We start from the raw sequence: 18,953 nt of genomic DNA on the forward strand, positions 1-18,953 counted from the left end.
GAGCCGAGCCGAGAATCGAGCCGAGCCGAGAATCGAGCCGAGCCGAGAATCGAGCCGAGCCGAGCCGAGCCGAGAATCGAGCCGAGCCGAGAATCGAACCGAACCGAACCGATCCGGGTCAAGGATCGTTTAGTCAAATACCGTGGGGAGGAGCGGTAAATCAAGGAAAACCTGGGGACAGTCGCGTTCCCTTCTTCCTGGTCGGAAGACAAATGTCACCAGTAGGGGGGGAGGGATTGGCTTTGGCCTCTCTTACACGCGTTGGATGCATGGCCTCGCGGCGGTAAATCAAGCCCGGTGATATTAAAAGGCCGCTTATACGCGAAAACACAAGATTTATTTCTGCTGAAAAGGAGAGACGGCAAGAAATCGGGCTGTATACGGGCGCCCCCAATCAATGGACCAGCGGGGACGGGGCGAAATGGAGAGGGACGAAGACTCGGACTCACGATTCGAAATTAACGGAATGGAAGAGGAAAAAAGCTCCTGCGGGACGATCGAAGGAGTCACGCGGAGAGAAACCGGGACAACAGGGGGTTGCAGGGGATTCTTCTACAATTAGGATCAATTTCTTGCCAAGTTGGGACCTGACGAAACCAGAGTGATTTAATTTTGTAGATTCTCCGGGACGGAGGCAAGAAGTTTCACCCAGTGTTCTGGGATTGCTCGGAGAAATTAGGATGGAAAAAGTCTGATGGATAATCTTAACCCTTGGACTTCACTCCGAAGGTCTCTTCTCCAAGTATTTATATTGTTTTCAGATTCTTAGAGCTGTATGTTCTAAACATTGTAAAACGAAAGTTCTTGTTGGATTACTGGATATGTTGAATACGAAGGACTCTGTTCGTCTTTTGTTTTCCTTTTTTAGAAAACTGGTGCTTCCTTTCATATGTACATGTATATCATAATCATATACACAAGTACATACGTGTCTGTATTCGTGAATGATAACATTATTTAGTCCTATTTTTTTTAAAAGATAAGAATTATTCTCAGAAGTACCAGTATTCACGAGTACCAAGCTAGAATCTTGCGAGGCTCGAGTACGTTCATACGTGTTCCTCGATCAAATCGAGCGTGCACGTACGATCCCTTGATCGAAGTCTACTTTTCAGCTTCGCTGATTTCACCGATCGCACCAAGGTGAGCCTATTTAACGAAGGTCGGAGCCTCGAGCCGCTTCTAGCTCGAGGTCTCGGCGAAAGGCTCGCTCCATTTGTATCTTTTTTTACCATCCGGCGATTAAGCCTTTTGACACCGCCAGTCACTCTCTATTAATCACCAAACCATCGAAAATGAGAATTAATGGAAACACGTTGAAATGGTTTTGCAATTAGGTAAAACGCGGCTAGATTGTCAAGTTCAATGACCGTCATTCGCATAAAATTGGAGCAATGTCTGCTCTTCTATCTAGATTAGTAAATGCAGGCAGCTATGCTAGCTGATTGTGACTCTAGACAAAATGAATGCTTCGATAACTTTAAGTTTGTAGTAATTTTAAGTCTTGATAACAATTTCCTAGATGGATTCTTTAAGATTTGAGAACAAAACTGAACCTTCGGTACGAGATATTTCCAAAACATGAGGAATCTATGCAGGTTTATCATTGTCCTGGCTCAGAGGCGAAGACGATCCTTTTGGTAGTCAGTCTTAGTCTTATAACTTCTTTCGATACACCAACTTTGTTGTTCCGTAGGGTTCACCCTGTTCACAGATAAATGATCGAACGAATCAATCATTGATCAAATGGCAAACCATCGGTTCGCGACGATGAGGTTGTCGATCGCCTCAGGTCGGCTGGGAGTATCGAAAATCTCAGCGTTCTTTCGAACGATGCGGAATTCGCGGTTCTTCAGTCACGAGGACGAAGATCCTCCCGCCAATAACTCGAGGAATGTGGGTCGACTGCAACTCAAGCGATTATTGCTTCCCGTACCGTTAACGAAGCCTCGTTACCAGCGAACTTTGTAAATACCTGACGGCAGGAAGAGGCCAGGGATCGCTTTTTCGAACAATGAACGCGCCGGCGAACTTGGCTGGAATGTCCGTGCATTAAATCATCGTGCGCCGGGTTAACGTAAGCTGAAGTCATAATTAAGCTTGTATCGCATGCCGCTTCTGTGTTTTGTCATAGATGATCGGCAATCTGTCGCTGGCTGCGGGCTCCCGCGTTAATTGTCCCGCGAATCGTAAATAGTCAACCAACTGTTGACTTCAGGGATTCCTCGCTATAAATTTTCCGAGACGTTTATTTAATTAAAAGGAGTTTTAACATGCGTCAGGGTGTTTGGAGTCCTTTCTGTGAACAAGTCATAGTCAAGAATCATGGTGATGGTTGTGATATTGAGGTATGATATCGAGGTATATTCTTAGAACATGAGGTTCTTTGAATATTTAAGCAAAGTTGAGCTTTCTAGTAGGCAGTGGGAACACCTTGGATACGAAATGGGTTACTTGATAGATCGTTGATTGTTCTCCATTGTTGAAACAATTCTCGGAGGATTGGTCAGCTTCCAGGAGGCGGACGGGGCCCGAGAAAAGATGAAAGCAACTCGTTGAATCATTCCTGAATCGTTGTCAGCGGGCGGAAGCCGGCTCGGTGCGCGCTAGAATAATGAAAGCTAATTATGCGCTCGGCACGAAAAAGGGAGGGAATCGCGGCAAAAAGCGTCGATAATCGACATCCTGCCGCAGTCCGTCGGTCAACTACTCTACTCGACCGGCGTAAATTTAGTCCCGGCCCTCGCCCCGTCCGCCAACGGAACGCTATTCCTCGCGACCAGAAGTCCCCCTGAGCAAACAAGAAGATCGGCCGCAGGCCCCCGACCGGCGTGTAAAAACGAAATCCGTGGACGATGCTCTCCGACGATCACCGGTATGCGGCAGCCGCCCCGCACCCGCGATCCTGGAAGCGGAAAGGAGCTCGACTCGAAATCGGACCCGATACCTTCTCGATTCCGACGTTCTCGAACCTCCGCGACCCTCTTTAGTGGCGTTTGTGGAAGCATTCGCGAGAAAATTTCATCAGGTCTTGGGGAAGAGTACTGACACTGTAAACATTTCTGTTGGGCGAGAACAGGTACTCGGACGTCATTTTTTTTTGGAGGGGGGCGGGGGGGTGGGGAGAGGTGATATCAATTCGAGAGGATACAGGAGGTCCTGCTTTCAAGAGACAAAATAGGGTCAATAATTTGCATAATCCCAATCATAAGTCTTTCAACATATTCAAATTCGCCCGTAACAAGCACACCCGATCACCTAGTTCGTCTAAAAATCGACTCCCCTTGACCTCGATAACTCGAACCGATTTTCCGCGAACGGCGTTGTAAAATCACGTTCGGTAGTCGGTCAGGAATCGGCAACAGGCGGAGGCCGTTCACAAACAAACTTCTCCCATAAACGCAGCCCAGGCCCTTCCACTCGATTCGATCGTGGAAAAAACCAGCTTCTCGGGGCTCGGCGAAACCGCCACGGTAATAACACGATAATAATTTATAACATAACAATCGAGGAGCCACCGTGCGGTGGTTGGGCAACAGGATCGTACGCTGGGCAAAGAGACGGTTCGGTGCTGGGTTTGCTGGCCAGCCCCGTAGGCTGAGGTGCACCAGAGCGTTGCGATCATTACGAGGGGGCGGCCCCCCCCCCCCCCCCCCCCGAGAAGTGTACGTGTCCGTGGTAAAAGGTCCACCGGTGTCCGTCCAGCGAAAAAGGAATCCCAAAAGCCTGTCCACAGACGGACAGAGAAGGAAGGGAGAAAACGACGAGGAGGGAGAAAAACAATGTTGCGCCCGGTACCGCGGGACATTCAGAAAATAAGAAGATACCGAGATGGGGGACCAAGGATGATGAGAAACAGACCGTCTTCCTCCCCGCCCTTCGTCGCGGGGCGGACGACCAGTTGCATCAACGAGAGCGAATTTAAAGCGATCGCAAGAGTTCCTCCACGGTCCCTTCGTAAATGGAGGTGTAAGGATAAACTGTAAATCATCCGGCTCGTTATCCGAGCCGACGCGATCATACTCGCTTCTATTATTTTCTTGCACTACTTCCAGCGTGCCGCGGCACGATATCATCCGTGCCCGGTCGTTTTATGCCCCGCCATTGTGTTGCCGTGATGGAGAGATGACGCGAGTCGATGTCGCGTCGGCGACGATTTTTGCGCAAGCGGAAGTCGCCGGAAACTTTCCACTGGAACCTCGGTAGCGGCGCACTTTGGAGGGAATAAGGTGTGTAGACCTCCGGAGATCGAGAACTCTTCGGGTTGAGTTGCCGAGGATACTATGGTTAGACAATTGTATGGGGTTTCAGAAGACATTGGGAGACCACTTTATAGGAATATTATTTATTACGTGTCTGAAGAAAACCTTGGCGAGGAATGCGGATAAAAGGTCTTAAAAGCAAGTCTTAAGTGAGGGTATTATTATTTGAGAAGGTTCACTTTTTACATCTTTCCCTTTTTTTTTTGTTGAACTGGAAGTCTACACGTGGAGAATTGGCTGGACGAAAGGAGAGAAAATATCGAGATATTAGAGAAAGAAAAGATGGAGCGGAGATCGTGGCAGAGGTTATCAGGGTGTTGGTGAGCGAAACGGAGAGGTTTCACCCCTGTTTCGGTCGAATAATCGTGTCGTCTTCGTCGAAAGCGGTTTGCTCGAGCTAATATCGAACCATCGCCCACATTCAAAGGGATGTCGGCGAAGGAATGGTATTGTTGTCCCCTTCGAGGCGATTCTTCTTCGACGCGTGTCACTTTTGACGTTGCTAATGAAAAGATTGCTGTATCAAGAAATACTCGCACACCCTGAAGGAGTCTTCCTTATATTTTATACATCTCTGTCTCGATCTTTTATTTCAAAATTCGCCTTTTCTTTTAGAGCAAAGAAGTTACTTCGTGAATAGAGATTGTCTATCGCCTTTGTATGCTTCCTAAAAATCACACAAGTTCGATTACCTAATTTCCTGTATACGTCACCTCCGTTATGCTTTATTGCGCCTCAAGTTCTTCGTTGTTCCGCGAATGCAAGTCCTCTCTATCGTTTCGCAATCAGCCAGAACAATTTGCGTCCGCGGAGCCACCGGGCTTACGATTTCTCGCCTGATACGTCCATCGGCGGGCATCTCAAGTTTTATTTTACACGAGGAAAAATAAGCTATCGTCAAAGGAAAAGCGATTTACTGTGCGGCAACGGGAAGGCTGATACGGCCGACAGCATGAAATTGAAATCGTTCTGTGTCGTTGCGCAGAGTGCAAAGAACGTTAACCCGGTATCGTTGGTTTCTTCAGGAAGAGGAGCGCGCGCGAGCGAGCGCTTCCACTCGATGGCATCTCTCTGTTGATTAAAGTCCTTCAGCGGCGTTGTCTCCAGGCTCGTTCGTGCATAGAGCAGGATATTACGTACCGGTACTGAATAATGATATCTCGACCGCAGTGATCATATAAACCGCAATGATTACAAGGATATCTGAATCGTATCGATGTCTCATATTGGTATGTCGCTCGTGTTGCTCTCTGGAGTGAGGCTTAATTGGAGCTGCTTCGCGAAGTTACTTAAATTTCTGGGTAGACCTCACTTCGAACTGGAAATCGTCTTACAAATTGTGTCTCTGAGTTATCGATTTTTCGGTGATCTTTTTTTTTGCGATTGGATTTAAGTGATTTAACATTTAGAAATGTTAGAAGTCCATTTTCTCCAGACCTATATATACATTTACAACGCGTCATCTTCTGTGCAATATCAATTACGAAATACCAAAGCCTTCTCAGCACCGAGCATAGAGAGAAAAACCGAAATCATCGAGGCATTTCCAAACGATTTCCTCGACGTTTGCGAGTGACCCTTTCTCCCCCAGCCTCGATAGCGAGAACCACCCCCGCGCACAGGAGTTCTCGATTCCTGGCTTTTCACTTCTATTCTCCTGGGAGCAATAATTGCTGCGGGCCGGAAAAATTCCGCGACGAAAGTTAAACAAAGCCTCGAATGAGGAATACAGAAAAAAAAATGAGAACGAGGAGCATATCGGTGGCGAGGGGAGTCGGAGGAGAGGGACACAGAGAACACGAACAACAGAGAGTAGTGTCCCTGGTTCGACTGTAATAAGGGTGACCAATTTTCTCCACTGTCCCGCGCCTCCCTACGTTCGACTGTTTGAACAAGCCTCATAATTAATACGCGTATTCGCTTCTGGAAAACCCGCTCGAGGGTATCCGGCTGGTAGACATTTTTTAAATCCTCCGTCCGCGGATATTTGCTCTTCCACGACGTCCTCGTGGTTTCCGAACGCTTTTCGCGAGCTTTCTGTGTTTCGTGCTTCGTTTTTCTCGCCAACCCCGTTCACTTTGGATGGACATGTCTCTGCGACAGGGGATTCTACACTTTTTCACACGGAGGAGATGGGAGGGTAGTATTACGTTTTTCGCGATTCTGAGATACTTGTCTTCTTGATAACTGTTTGAGTGATTTGTGGATTACAATTTAGAAAGGTTTTTCCATCTGATACGTTTCCCATTTTGTCATTCCTTATTTTATTTTTTCTTGATTCTGTAAAAGAATATTTAACAGGATACTTCGAGAAGCATTTTGTCGTAATTGTTTTCTGGAATTTAAATTAATTCGCAAGATTAGTATTTGGGAATGTTTTAATAACATTCTATCGTCTATAGTTCCATACGTCGACACAAGTAGAAATGGTCAGTAATAGGCTGACGCTTTTCTAAGTGCTCCAAGAAACATTAAAAATCAATTTCCTCTACAACAAAGCCTCCCGAAACAAATGTCCATTCTACATTTTCTTCGTACATTTTCACCAAGAATCACCCTCTAGCTTAACATTTGAAACATCATCCCCTCATTGGTACATTTTTCAGGCTTCTCGTTAAGATTGTAATCCTCGCGCAAATGTTGATCCGCGTCGGAATGAAAAATTGTGTCGAGCTCCAATTGTCACCGCTGAATATGGGGCTGGAAATTGTTCTAGGAAAATCCAGATTTTCCGTTCGACTGTGGTCTCCTGGTCGGTCAGATCGCGTACCTGGCACGTTTCGCGGGAGATATCTGTCTTTAAGAGCATTATCTGGATGGCGGGCGTGTAGGGAGACGGCAAAAACCGTCCGCCCCCTCGGTGGTATGTGAAAAATGATGCACAACCCCAATCCCCCCGACACATCTCCACCCCCTCGGGCCGGAATGTCCCGAAGGAAGCGATCCTCCTCGTCGTCTTTCTGGTCCACGACCCCGAAAGACGTGTCACAGGCGAGGTTGCGTTATTCGAAACGATTAACTGGCTGACAGTGTTCGTAAAAAATAACCCTGAAAATATATTTTTAATGCCGCAGGGATTTATCACCGTGGATCTTGGCGGTTGTCGTTTGAAACTCGAGGTAGAGAAGGGGGGAGGAGATTTGGGAAAAGTAATTACGATTCGATGGGAGGGATGGTATTAGGTTTGTTTTCGTAGTGGTATGTTACCATTTTGTTTTGTAGATTTTGGTCTGTGAGTTGGGAATGGATGGTGACAGAGGGAATTTTTGTTTCAGATATGCTGAAGTGTTTTCGAAAGCACCACCCGTTGGAATAAGGAACGCTACGCTGCTCTGCGAACTGCACAAAGGATTCCTCTATTCGCCAACATTTAACAACGATTTGTGAGTAGTTTCTCACCCCTACCCATTTCTACCGTACATAGTTTCTTATTCTAAATAAGATTCTGAATATAAGCGTCGAGAAATGTCGACTTCTGGGACAACTGTATTATAAAGCGAAAGTGCGTGACCTCCTGGCACTGGTTTCTTCCATTCTTCGAATCCTTGGAGCGCGTGTGACGTGATGGATACCCGAAAATGTCACCAGCACGGTCCCGGGGCTATTGTGCAGCCAACCCTCTGACCATTATGCTAAACCATTGTCCACTATCTGCCTAAGATAGCCGACGGCTCGAGTCGTCCGCTTGTTCACCCTTGACTTTGTCGAGACCGTTAAAAAATCATTTTTGTCGACGATCTTCGACCTTCCTCCTTGCGACGTCTCCCGATGCTTGGATAGTGGATAGGTCGATCGAATTATATCGGAGGATTTAAGTAAAATGTTTCGAAAGAAGTTGCAAGTGACCCTCGATTATTTAGACCAGTGTTTGTTAAGCTTCATTTACAAAGAAAATTTGTTGGTGGATCTTTTAGAGTAGCATTTCACCCGATAGAAACATAATGTGCTGTGAAGTTCAATTTAGAGTAATCGTGCATTAATAAATTAATACACACACGGTGCCAAACTATTAAGATGACAGTTTCATTAGATTTCTTATTTACAAGTAATGAATATTTCTTATAATACTGCCCAATAAAAACAAAATGTATGATACTACAGTTTTAAATAAAGAAGACACACGTAAGCACTGTAATTCTTGTTCACGCTTCCTTTCGATTTTCAAATGCAACTGCACTGTTAATAGCGGTTTCATTTAAATATTACTTGGATTAATTAATCATGAGTGCATATCGACTCCTGCTAGTAGGAATTATATTCAATAAACGCGTACGATATGCCGTTCCGTTGGCTCGCGTTCTTTTTTTTTTCTCCCCCTCTCGACGGTGATTTCTCTGATTCCCTCCCTTTTTCTCTGGCGCTCCTCGATGCATCCACCATTATTCGGGCGTTAGGCAAATACACGAGGAGAGACGACAAGCTCGTCCGGCGCGGTTTTTGCCTCGTGAAAATTCAAATGAGACCGCGCGGCATATTGCGCTGAATCGAAATTAATGTCGCGCAACTAATTATCGGGCCGACAGTTATCCCGTATCAACTCGTCGCACGTTTCACGGCGTCGGAACGTGCCTCCATAAATTACTGTTTACGTCGCCGTCCGCAGTATAGCACCGCTAATTTTTATTATCCGCCGCGCGACAATTTCCAATTAAATCGTTTAACGAGCGGCGTTCCACTTTTTCGCGACGATTCCTCTCTTAGGTTTCCTCGTTTTGCTCCCGGACGAGCGTGGAATTTTAGAAACGTCGGCGACATTGATATTTCCGACATCGCGGAACTTTTTTTTTTAGCGGAAACTGGAGTTTCAACAGGTTTTGATTGTAGTTTAAAAATTTAATAATTTGTCTTTCGGTGAGATCGAAGATCGGTTTTGTCAGTGGTTAGATATCTAGCGTTTCTAAGACACCTTGTATAGGAAGGTAGAAGTTCTCTTCGTCGAACGAAATATTACGACGCTGAGTATTTAGCGGGATTTTTCAAAGTGTTATTGATCATAGCGGTGCGAGATGCCTGAGCGTTGCGCGAGCTTCAGGAACCACGCCAGGATCAGGCGAACAATTGCAGGGCAAAAAGCTGGAGCCGCTGCGCGGCAAGAAATTTCTAATTTGCGGTATAATTAAGGGAGACGAGGCAAAAACCATCACGGATTCTACGCCGTTGCCGGAAAATCGTGAATTCCGCCTTGCGCGAATACGCCCCTGGCTTGATCGCAGACCGACTCCGTACGCGTTTCACCGTTACACATTGTTAAGTAAATAATTGATCGAGAAGGGTTTTAATACGAGTTTCAAAGTGTGAATAATTGTGTAGAAGGCATAAATAAACATATTTTAAGCAATTTACTGCGCACGACACTATCATAATTACCAGAAGGCAACCATTGTTTCTATCACGTAATATTCTCAGCTATTATCATTGGTATATTCATTCATGCGTAGTATCTTTTTTAAGTTTTGCTTCGTATCGCACTTTTAAAAACTGGATTTATTACAATTTATCATAATTTAAACTTTACTAGATAATGTTCTCATATGTATCGAAACTCTGTTGCAGATACACCATAGTAACTGCCGAGGAGTGGTCGAAGTTGATGCAGTTTTACGACGTCGATTATCCAGTCATCATCAAGAGGATTGGTTCCGATTTTTACACAGATCCAAGTGAGTACAAATATATAATATTCTTGTTACTTTTAAACATCGCTCTTTCTCTTCCTAAAAATGGACTCTCGTTTCAAGAGCCTATCGAGGTTAATTTCTAATTTTTACTCGATTAGTAATTATATAAACAGGTTCAAATATAAAAATACACAAAATATTTACATTTAGAAAACAAGACACTTTCGTTCAAGTATCAATTCTTTATCAAGGCCCGTAAAAATATGAACGCTTATAAACATCCTCAGTCTAATCATTACCCATGATCGTCCCAGAAGACCAGTGACAGATATTGATGCGGTAGCGATTACCAATTAGGAGTGATGGAGGGATTACCCAGTCTCAACGTTTCGCGTCTCGTAAATCTACGAACGAGGGAAAAAAAAGTGACGGTATAACGAATCGTGGACGTGAATTGAAACGATTATAACGTGACGGTTATCGTTGCACATGTGCGACGATAGGCGTATCAATTTCCTGGTAAAGTGCAGAACCCGAAGACCGATCGCGCAATTAACGGCTTTCTCTTTATTCCATCCTGGGACCGTTCGATCTTATCGGCAATTAATTTTCGTAGGATTCCGGGAGGGTCGTTATGTAAACGATCGTCCCTAGGCGGATCGTTACCAGCGCTCTTCCCTATCGTGTCCCCTTCTTTTTCTCTGCGTGTACGTGGCTCGGTCTAATTATTGGTACACAATCTCACGCACACTCGGGGCGCGTCAGTGACTTTTCGCTTTTGGCTTCTGCTGGGAAAACCACTCGATATATCTAGAATATATTTGTGGCTTAATCGGATGCCGACAGTGGATACTTCTCTCGTTGTCGGGGCAGATTAAATGGTTACCGAATTCTGTATGCATGGGTGTGTGCGTGTGTATGTTGGTTTCTGTGTTGTCACAAATTGTTCTAGGCACAAATTCTAAATGCCAATTTCGTTTTTCAATCCGCAGATAATGTTACCAACGGAGAAGTTGTCTCTTAACAGTGAATCACCGGAGCACACGCGTTGTGAAATTTTTTGCGAGAAAGTGTGCGTGAAAGCGCGCATCCTTTCCACTTTCCTGTCCTCCCCCTCTCGGAATCTAACCCAAGGAATAATGCCAGAAGACATTAGCCGTCGATTTACATAAATCCCCTACCCACGTTTGTTACGTTGGCTTCTCTGGCAGACCCCAAAGTGTCTCATTATAATTAAGAAGTATCCTGAAAATTAACCGACAGAAAAAGTGCCACTGCGGGGGGCCGGTAGAGGTGGTGCCGTTCCAAATGGGGTTCTAAAAGTTTCTCACCCGCTGCCGTCGCAATTCGTTCCTCGGTTCGTGCTGTGGGGATTGTTTTGACTGAATATCTTCGGAGTTTTAACGTCTCAGAAGGGACGTTTAATACCGGTGCATACATATAAGTCTTCGTTCCTAAACAAAAGTCTGAAACAGTGTATTTACCATACAATTACATAACATTAAAAACAAACACCTGACGTTACTATATCGATATTAACTACTCGTCAACGTGCTTTAAATATATCGGTTCTATTCTACATCAACAGTGACCATAGAAACCAAAGAAACAAATAATCATCTTATCCAAAGGTACAAGATCAAAGGAAACTGATAAGGAAGAGCGCATTTTAAAGCAAGTGGAGACGGTACGATTAAATTCCCGTTCCCGACAAATACAATGCCTCCCTTCAACTTCGAACCCCGAAAAGTCCCATCAGATTTACGCGGTCCGTGGCCGAGCCACGCGCAAGCCCACTTTGTCGAACGACTGATCCTTGTCGTCGGTCTGGCAGGCAAATTGGCTCCCGAAGGTAGCACCAGGGGGATCCTGCGGATCGATGTTCACGTCCTTCCTCGCGCACGAACGAGCCCACGGCGTGTCCCGCGTTCAAGAAGAGCCGAGAGGCCTCTAAACATCCCATTGTCTTGTCCGTCTCTCGATCGCGGATGGCGCGGGCTTTTTTTCCCGCGACATTTGTCAAGGCTCTGCCTCGGAAAGGGGGATCGTCCCGCGGTCGATTTGCATTGCAAAGCCGGTCCCCGAACCGGCCCGCCGTCTCTCCACCGGCTGGACCGCGGATCGCCCAGATGGAGATGTCGTTTAGGGTTAAAACCGTGATATCTTCTCCGCGACGAGTGCTCGCGGACTCGTGCCGCTTGATCTACATGCCACGATCGATCCCTTGATGTTGGCTCTTGTTTTTCCAGACGAAACGTATGCTTCGAGCTTGTCACAAAACAGAAGAGTAGAGTGAAGCTCGACGAATGGATATCTGGTGCTTTAATTCGTTTGTGTCGAAATGTTGAAAGCGTTGGAGGTATTTGTAGGATAAATTGTGATCCTAGGTGGATCAGGAAACCTAAAATCTCCATCTTCCAAAGATATAAGAGAAATATATATATATATCTACGATTTTGTATCATCTTGGGAGCATTTGGAATTAGCGTTGCTCGTTAGTCCAAACGATCGTCTTTCGGCTGTCAACCATTAACCGGGTGCAGTCGCACGAGGAACATTTCCTTCCCCGGTTTTCCAGGAGCGTCGTCATCGTGGCGGTTGGTCCTGGCGAAGCCCGGAGGGTGGTATTCAATCGCGTCACCTCCGGTTCTGTCAACCGAGGCCGACGAAGGAGCCGAGCGATCAGGGTTGTCGAGTGATTGATACGAGGTTGGACGGTGCCTAATGTGCCTTCGCATACGAGCGAGAAAGAAACGTCCAAAGGCCACGAAGGTGTAAGGGAGAAGGGACCACCCCTTCGAGGCTTTAAGAGTGGAACGATCGTCCGGCTGAGGCTCGTTAGTCAGGGCCGTATCAGTCACCGAAAGCAACCCCCGATTTTTTGTTCCAACGGGGCCAAGTGCTCGTTTCCCCTGGTTCACTTTTGTTCGGACCAGACGCGCCGGTGTGCGCGCGCCCTTAAAACGAGCCAAATTGTCTGTTTGCTCTGGACCACCCAGGGCCTCTGTCTTTCCACGTCCTTCTGTACGTCGAGGATTTGTGAGGGGATCTTGACGCGTGTATTACGCTCGTAATTTTACGTCCATAGGTGTCGTTGACGTAATTCGATGTCAGGTTATACGTCTAGGGAGGTAGCTTGGTCATTTCGACTCCTATTTGGAAATGTGATAGGTATCTAGCGAGACTCGACAGAATTATACCGAAACCAGAAAATCTGGACTGCAAACGGTTAGTAGAAGAAATATGGCCAGAATATTATCGGTCTAAATGGTACGGCAACGGGTTAGTCTACGCGTCCTTGCCAGAAACTAGGAATCCGCTAGAAGAAACTGGTCGCAAAACGAAGCTCCTCGGGAGCAGCGGAGAGTCAGTCTCCAGATTGGTGTTGCGTGCACCCCCCCGCGAAAACGCAAGCGAGTCGAAAAGTCATTTTCGGGGAGGATCCAACGATCCGAGGGAACAAGTCGTAAAGTTGTGTTCATTGGTCGGTGAATGCATATATTAAGACGTGTCCGGCGCACTTGTCGCAGCCGGGGGAACGGCTAACAAATGTCCCTCCTGAAGCGTTTGACCCCTGGTAAGTTCAACCACCCCCCGGGAGACTAAATCTCGAGTCGAAAGGCGGGTCTGGCCCCTCGAGGCTCGACGTTTATGGAACCCGGTGCAACGGAGCCGACCGCCGCAGCCACCGTAGGAAACTAATCAGCAAATTCGTGTTCTAAATCTAAATCGCCGTCCGAATATTAATTCGAGACCGCTCTGTCTCCGTTCCACGGACGTTCGCGGCGGTCCTGGGCCCTCCCTCCGCCAGTTTCTCTAGGTTTTGCGATACAGCCAGTGCTGTAGCTAGGCTGATTTGTGACACCGGCTGGCGCCTAAGCGATATTTACGACTGCCGTTCACGGAATCGAAACACCGTGGAGCGTCGCTTTTAATCGCGACGGAAAGTCTGCGCTTCACGGAAACCGATTTCGAGTGCCGAGATAAAAACGAGACACGGATAAAGAAAAAGATTGCCACTGTTGATTGTCTCTGAAGGGTTAGATGAGTTTTGATTTTTGGTGATTAAGTGGAGAAGTTGATGGAATTTCAACTGTTTCACGTGGAGTCAAGCGAGCCAATCAATTTGATTCATGTACATATTTCTTCTTACGCACACACGATGCTATTAGTCACAGACAATTAAAAGGATTCATCAGCTCGCGGGGCAGAAAGTAGCGCCGTAAATTAAAGTGGAAGCGACCGGAGGAAAGTCGAGCAGGTCAAGTTTCGAAGGGTCGAATTAGCGACATCCCGCCGGTTTCTGTCTCTCCCCCTTCTCCTCGTCTTGGTCCTTCCTCTTATCCTGCAGGATATCCCCACTTGTCTCCGCGCCACGGGGGGTTCTTTTCCAGCAGGATTAAATGGAGCGCCTAGATGACCGATGCTCGTCCTTCGGACCTGGCTCTCGCGGAGGGCTGGTTGGAAAACAAGATAAAACGAGGATAAAGCTCGCTTAGAACCTTTCTCCCTTTACTACCGACAATGCCGTGGGGTGTGTACCGCGACACTGACAGCAAGGAGCCTTCGTTAATCCAGAAGCCTAATCGTCCAGATCGCTGGACTCGAGTTGTCGTTCCAGTTTGGCTTTTTCACTCCTCCCCTGGGGAAACGCTGTCAGGGAACATTTAGGGGTGGACAGGTTTTTTTAGAGGGAAATTTAGGTTTCACAGGTGGCCGAGCAAAATTTCATACTCTTTCTTATTAGTTTGCTAATGATATCTTATTGCAGTAATCGAAGGTTGATTATTTTATTTTATTTGAATATTTCATTCCACTTTAGAAAAGTTACAATGAAACCAAAAATAAAGTTAAGCCCCAACCAAAATTAAATGAACCAGAAATTATAACTACAACCATCTATAAATTTTGAAGGGAAAATAATCACTCTTAATTTACTCCGAGGATGCTCCATAAAACTGCTTCGAAGTCGTTCGTATTATAAACAATTGTCAGGGGTGCAAGGGGTTAAATCGGGTGGAGCGAAAACCGCGGCTTTAGTTTAATTAACTCGTCGATCGAGGATCCATTAGCGACGAAAGGGAGGTCCTTTCGATTTTCTCGAAACGCACCGGACCCGCTTGCGGATCCGGAAAGCCGCGTGTAATGCCCGCTTTTAAGCCCCGATTACACGCGCAGCTAGCAGCTCTCGCGGTAAGAGGATTATATTTTGACTTTGTTGTGGCGCTCGAAGACGTTCGTTAGCGAAATCATTGTTACGGCGACGATCTTCTCCTTCTTCGACAGGCATCGTTAGAGTTGCCCAAAACGAGAAACCGCGCTCCTTGGGATTCCCTAAATTCCTTCTCTGTTCGTTGCCGGAGATTGTTACGGCTTGTTTCCGCTTTTTGGCTCGCGATGCGCATCCATTTTTTACTCCGTTTGAAGCTTTAGATTTACAAGTATTGTGAAACGGGTTTGGTAATTCCTCTAATATTGTTTTTTTTTTCTTTTGATTGGGAATTTTGACGAGGTAGTATAGTTTGAGAGGGATTGGATGTTGGTAAGGAAATACAGGGAAAATTCCCAGAAATATAATTTGAAGTATCAAGGATGCCAAGAGCACTTTGGTTCACATATTTCTTATATGAGTAAATATTCTATCGATAAATAAAATTCACCAGCCTTATAAATGAATAAATTATACGACCCGGCATCGTGCCGTCGATGAAGATTAAATCGTCTACTTCATAGAACAAGAAAAGAAGGAATCATTATTTACTTTCCACCCGCGATTCGAGCGCGGAAGAACTCGATGCCTATTCGAGGGTGACTGGCTGTTCATAGTCGAGGGGTTGGGAAACATCAATCTTTCATTCAGGAGACGATTTCGAAGTTATGAATGAAAGCTGCTCGGACCTTTTAATATAATGTCGCGCTGCTTGTCCTCTCGCTTAACGCGGTTTCGATTTTGATCGAAGACCCACGGCATTTCGGTGGTGTGGGTGAACTTCTTGATTCTTGGAAACAGCCCTTGAGATGTCTTTGACATGGCCGTCGCGAAGTAAACTTAACTTTTTATTAGTAGCAGAATCTAATAATTAATTAGCTGAGTACATCATCGTAACATTAGAAGATTATTTTTTAAATGAAACTTTGTTCGATCCAAAAGGCTTGTTCCACTTTACAAAAGATAGATTAATATTTTTGCAAGTCCGAAGTTAAGGCCGCTCTTATCGCGTCGCCGAAATTACACGGGAAGTCGCGTCGTGGAAACTGTCGAAGAAAAGTTCGATTCGGTGTCCCACAAGGGATTTCGGTGGCGGGCCGTTTCCATGCGCGCGATAAAATCCAAAGGAATAGGCGAGCGTCGCGCGTCGAGGAAACTTCTCCGCTCCGATTCCGTCCAAGTTTTTGCCCCCTTTCGACGCCCGTTTATGGTTTGACTGCCCTCGGATGGCACTTTAGGGAAATACACGAGAAAACCCGCGCCACTGTTCGGCTCTATTGAGAACCAGTAGAGCCTATTGTGTATTATTAGCCAATAAAACCCGCTTGTTGTTTGCTCGAGACACGCACGAGTGCCTCCTTCGATTCCTCCTCGACTTTCGAACAGTCTCGTCTTCGCCACGGAGCGTTTCCTGCGCTTTCGAACTTGTCGAGACTGAGAATCGCGATAAATAAACAGATTTAGCGATGAATGGAAGGATAAAAGAATGCTTTAAAATATTTGTAACGAATACCATTGGTCCATTTACTTGTTCATTTATTTAAGGAAACGTAATCGATCGGTTCGAACAGGGTTGATTTACAGCGTCACGGTGATAGGGTTAGAAAGACTTCGAAAAGGGGCTCCAGGCTGATTCTCAGTCATCCCTACGCATCCCTGATTAGCTTAGGTTCCTCGTATTTCCGATTAAACTCGATAGCAAACGATCCTATCGTGCGTCCCCGTGCAGCTCTGTAATTGGGGCTCCAAGGGTGGACATTTGAATTCATTTCGAGTACCAACTCCGTCGACCCGTACCTTCGTGCTTCACGGAAGCTAAAATCTAATCATTTTGTTTCTTGTTATTCCTCCAATCGTCTTCTTCAGCGGTCCCGTTCGACGAAATCGCCAAGATTAGATTGTGCGATTTCGGTTAGCGAAAAGATGCCGAGTCAGGGATGAAATTAAGATCGTAAATTGCGGGAGAACTTCCTCGACTCGTTGCTGGTTCTCTACTTTACTGGTCGGAATTTGATTTCTATCTCTTTGTCTTCAAACTAGAGCACTGTGCTCGATCGAAACGAGTTGCACCAAGCTTGAAACGGGTCGGTCGAACGTCAGGTCGTCGAGAGGCTCTTCTTGCAGGAGTGCTCGTTGAACAGCGCGATACCGCGACGGTACGTCGGTAATTAGGGCTCCCCCTGGCAAGGGTGGTGGACATTCGAATTCATTCAGGGTCGTGGCGCTCCTCCCGGGGTTAGCCGACAGCCCCTTTAGCGGAAAACTGTCTGAACATGACGTAACGCTCCTGAAAGCCGCTCGGATAGGAGCGGTTTCGGGCTTGGTTTTTGCGCTGTCCGGTCAGCAACAATGGCCGCTTCTTACTGGCGTTCTGGTCACCGTATATTATTAATTACTGTATTAATCTCGCCGGCCGTAAGCAATCTATTATACATGGGATAAGAGCTCGCCGAGCTAGCCGGCGTCGTCGTCGTCAAAATGCCCGCCCACGGTCCTGCTACCCCATTGGGTGACTTTGTAACTTCGACGTTCGATGTAATCTGACCCCTGCGGGTGTTAACGAAGGGTGGTTTCGGAAAGGGTGTTAAAGGAATCTTGAAATTGCCGCTGCCTGGGTGTACTAGAGTACTACGTCTCTGTAGGAGCATCCAAAGCTGGATGAATGGTAGACAAAATTATGGAATGAAAAATATATCTGCGATAAATGCATCGTGTCGATATTACACTCTTTAATCCCACTCATCGAAGACTGCATCTCGCGCAAAGTATAGTAGATCCATACCAAAGGCGGGTTAATTTTCTTTTTTTAATGTTTCATTAATTTTTTTTACAGGTCTTTGCGCGGCGTGCATGTTGGCGCGAGTGGAGCAAGAACGTCTGGAGAGTTTGAAGTACGATAGGGCGACGATTTACGTAAAGTGCGTGGAGGAGAACGAGGACCCGAAGACGGACAACCAATTGGAGGTCAGTGAGAAGAAAAGAGTAAAAGTATGTATATAGAATCCGCCATACCGAGATCGAATCGACGCGAAATTACACACGACGTCCGAGGGCAGACGACAAGGGATTTTTGTTAATGGGCCAGCGTGCCGAGTCACCCGACTGTCCTGGAACCGGTCGACCGATTCAGATTGATGTCGGCCGATAAGGAGATCGGCCCCATCTCATTCATTTCACGATAATAATCGTCATTACGTTTCCATGGGTCGATCCTTGGGGCCACCTGCTTCCCTCTCCTCGTCCACGCATTAGTTTCTTCGCTTTCATTCGTCTCCGGTTCGCAGCGGTGTGAAGGTGTTACGAATTAAGGAAGGGTCTGGTATGGCTACTTATGGCATGGACGAGAATTGTTTATTTTCTTGTAAACGTTGCTCTTCGATGTGGGGAGTTACGCGGCGTATTCTAGAAGTAGACTAGATATTTATTTGTAGAAATGAGGAGAGTAAGAAAAATATTGTTTAGGAAGATAAGAAAGAGTTATGTATAGACTTGGTAACGTTAGATAAAGTAAGTTAGAAACGAAGATCGAGCCATGTCATAGGTCGGTTTGAGCTTTTGTTTATACAAAAAAAAAAAAATAATTGAAAAAGTATGTTCGCATTTAGAGAAGAACAAATTAAAATCTTGTGTTTTCCACTGCAGGTGGTTGCAAAGAAACCCAAGATAGAAAATACTAGGCCGTCGAGAACTCGGAGGAACCTGAAGGGATCCCACGAACTCAAAGTTTCTTCGGAGATCACCCTCAAGGAGCTCAAATTAATGGTGAGTTTAAGTCCCTATCATTCGTCTAAACGAATCTCGATTATTTTATTTCAAACGAAATATTTTTATATTTGTGCACATTCTCATAAATTTCCTCATACT

The 18,953-nt window shown here is 46.0% G+C and overlaps 1 protein-coding gene across 5 annotated transcripts in view; it reads left to right on the top strand.

Annotated features, from left to right (window-relative positions):
* The window catches only part of LOC128880665 (ubiquitin carboxyl-terminal hydrolase 48-like), a 59,439-nt gene that overhangs the window by 13,105 nt on the left and 27,381 nt on the right, over positions 1-18,953 (top strand). For 3 of the 5 annotated variants that reach the window (XM_054130979.1, XM_054130983.1, XM_054130984.1), the window contains 4 exons: positions 7,538-7,645; positions 9,816-9,922; positions 17,923-18,077; positions 18,732-18,851. In XM_054130979.1, coding sequence (XP_053986954.1) covers positions 7,538-7,645; positions 9,816-9,922; positions 17,923-18,077; positions 18,732-18,851 — 490 coding nt within the window. Of the gene's footprint in view, positions 1-7,537; positions 7,646-7,718; positions 8,365-9,815; positions 9,923-17,922; positions 18,078-18,731; positions 18,852-18,953 lie in introns of those variants that run through there. The other 2 variants (XM_054130980.1, XM_054130981.1) reach the window with 2 other exon arrangements.

This window comes from Hylaeus volcanicus, chromosome 8, assembly GCF_026283585.1.
Source record: "Hylaeus volcanicus isolate JK05 chromosome 8, UHH_iyHylVolc1.0_haploid, whole genome shotgun sequence".
NCBI lineage: Eukaryota > Metazoa > Arthropoda > Insecta > Hymenoptera > Colletidae > Hylaeus > Hylaeus volcanicus.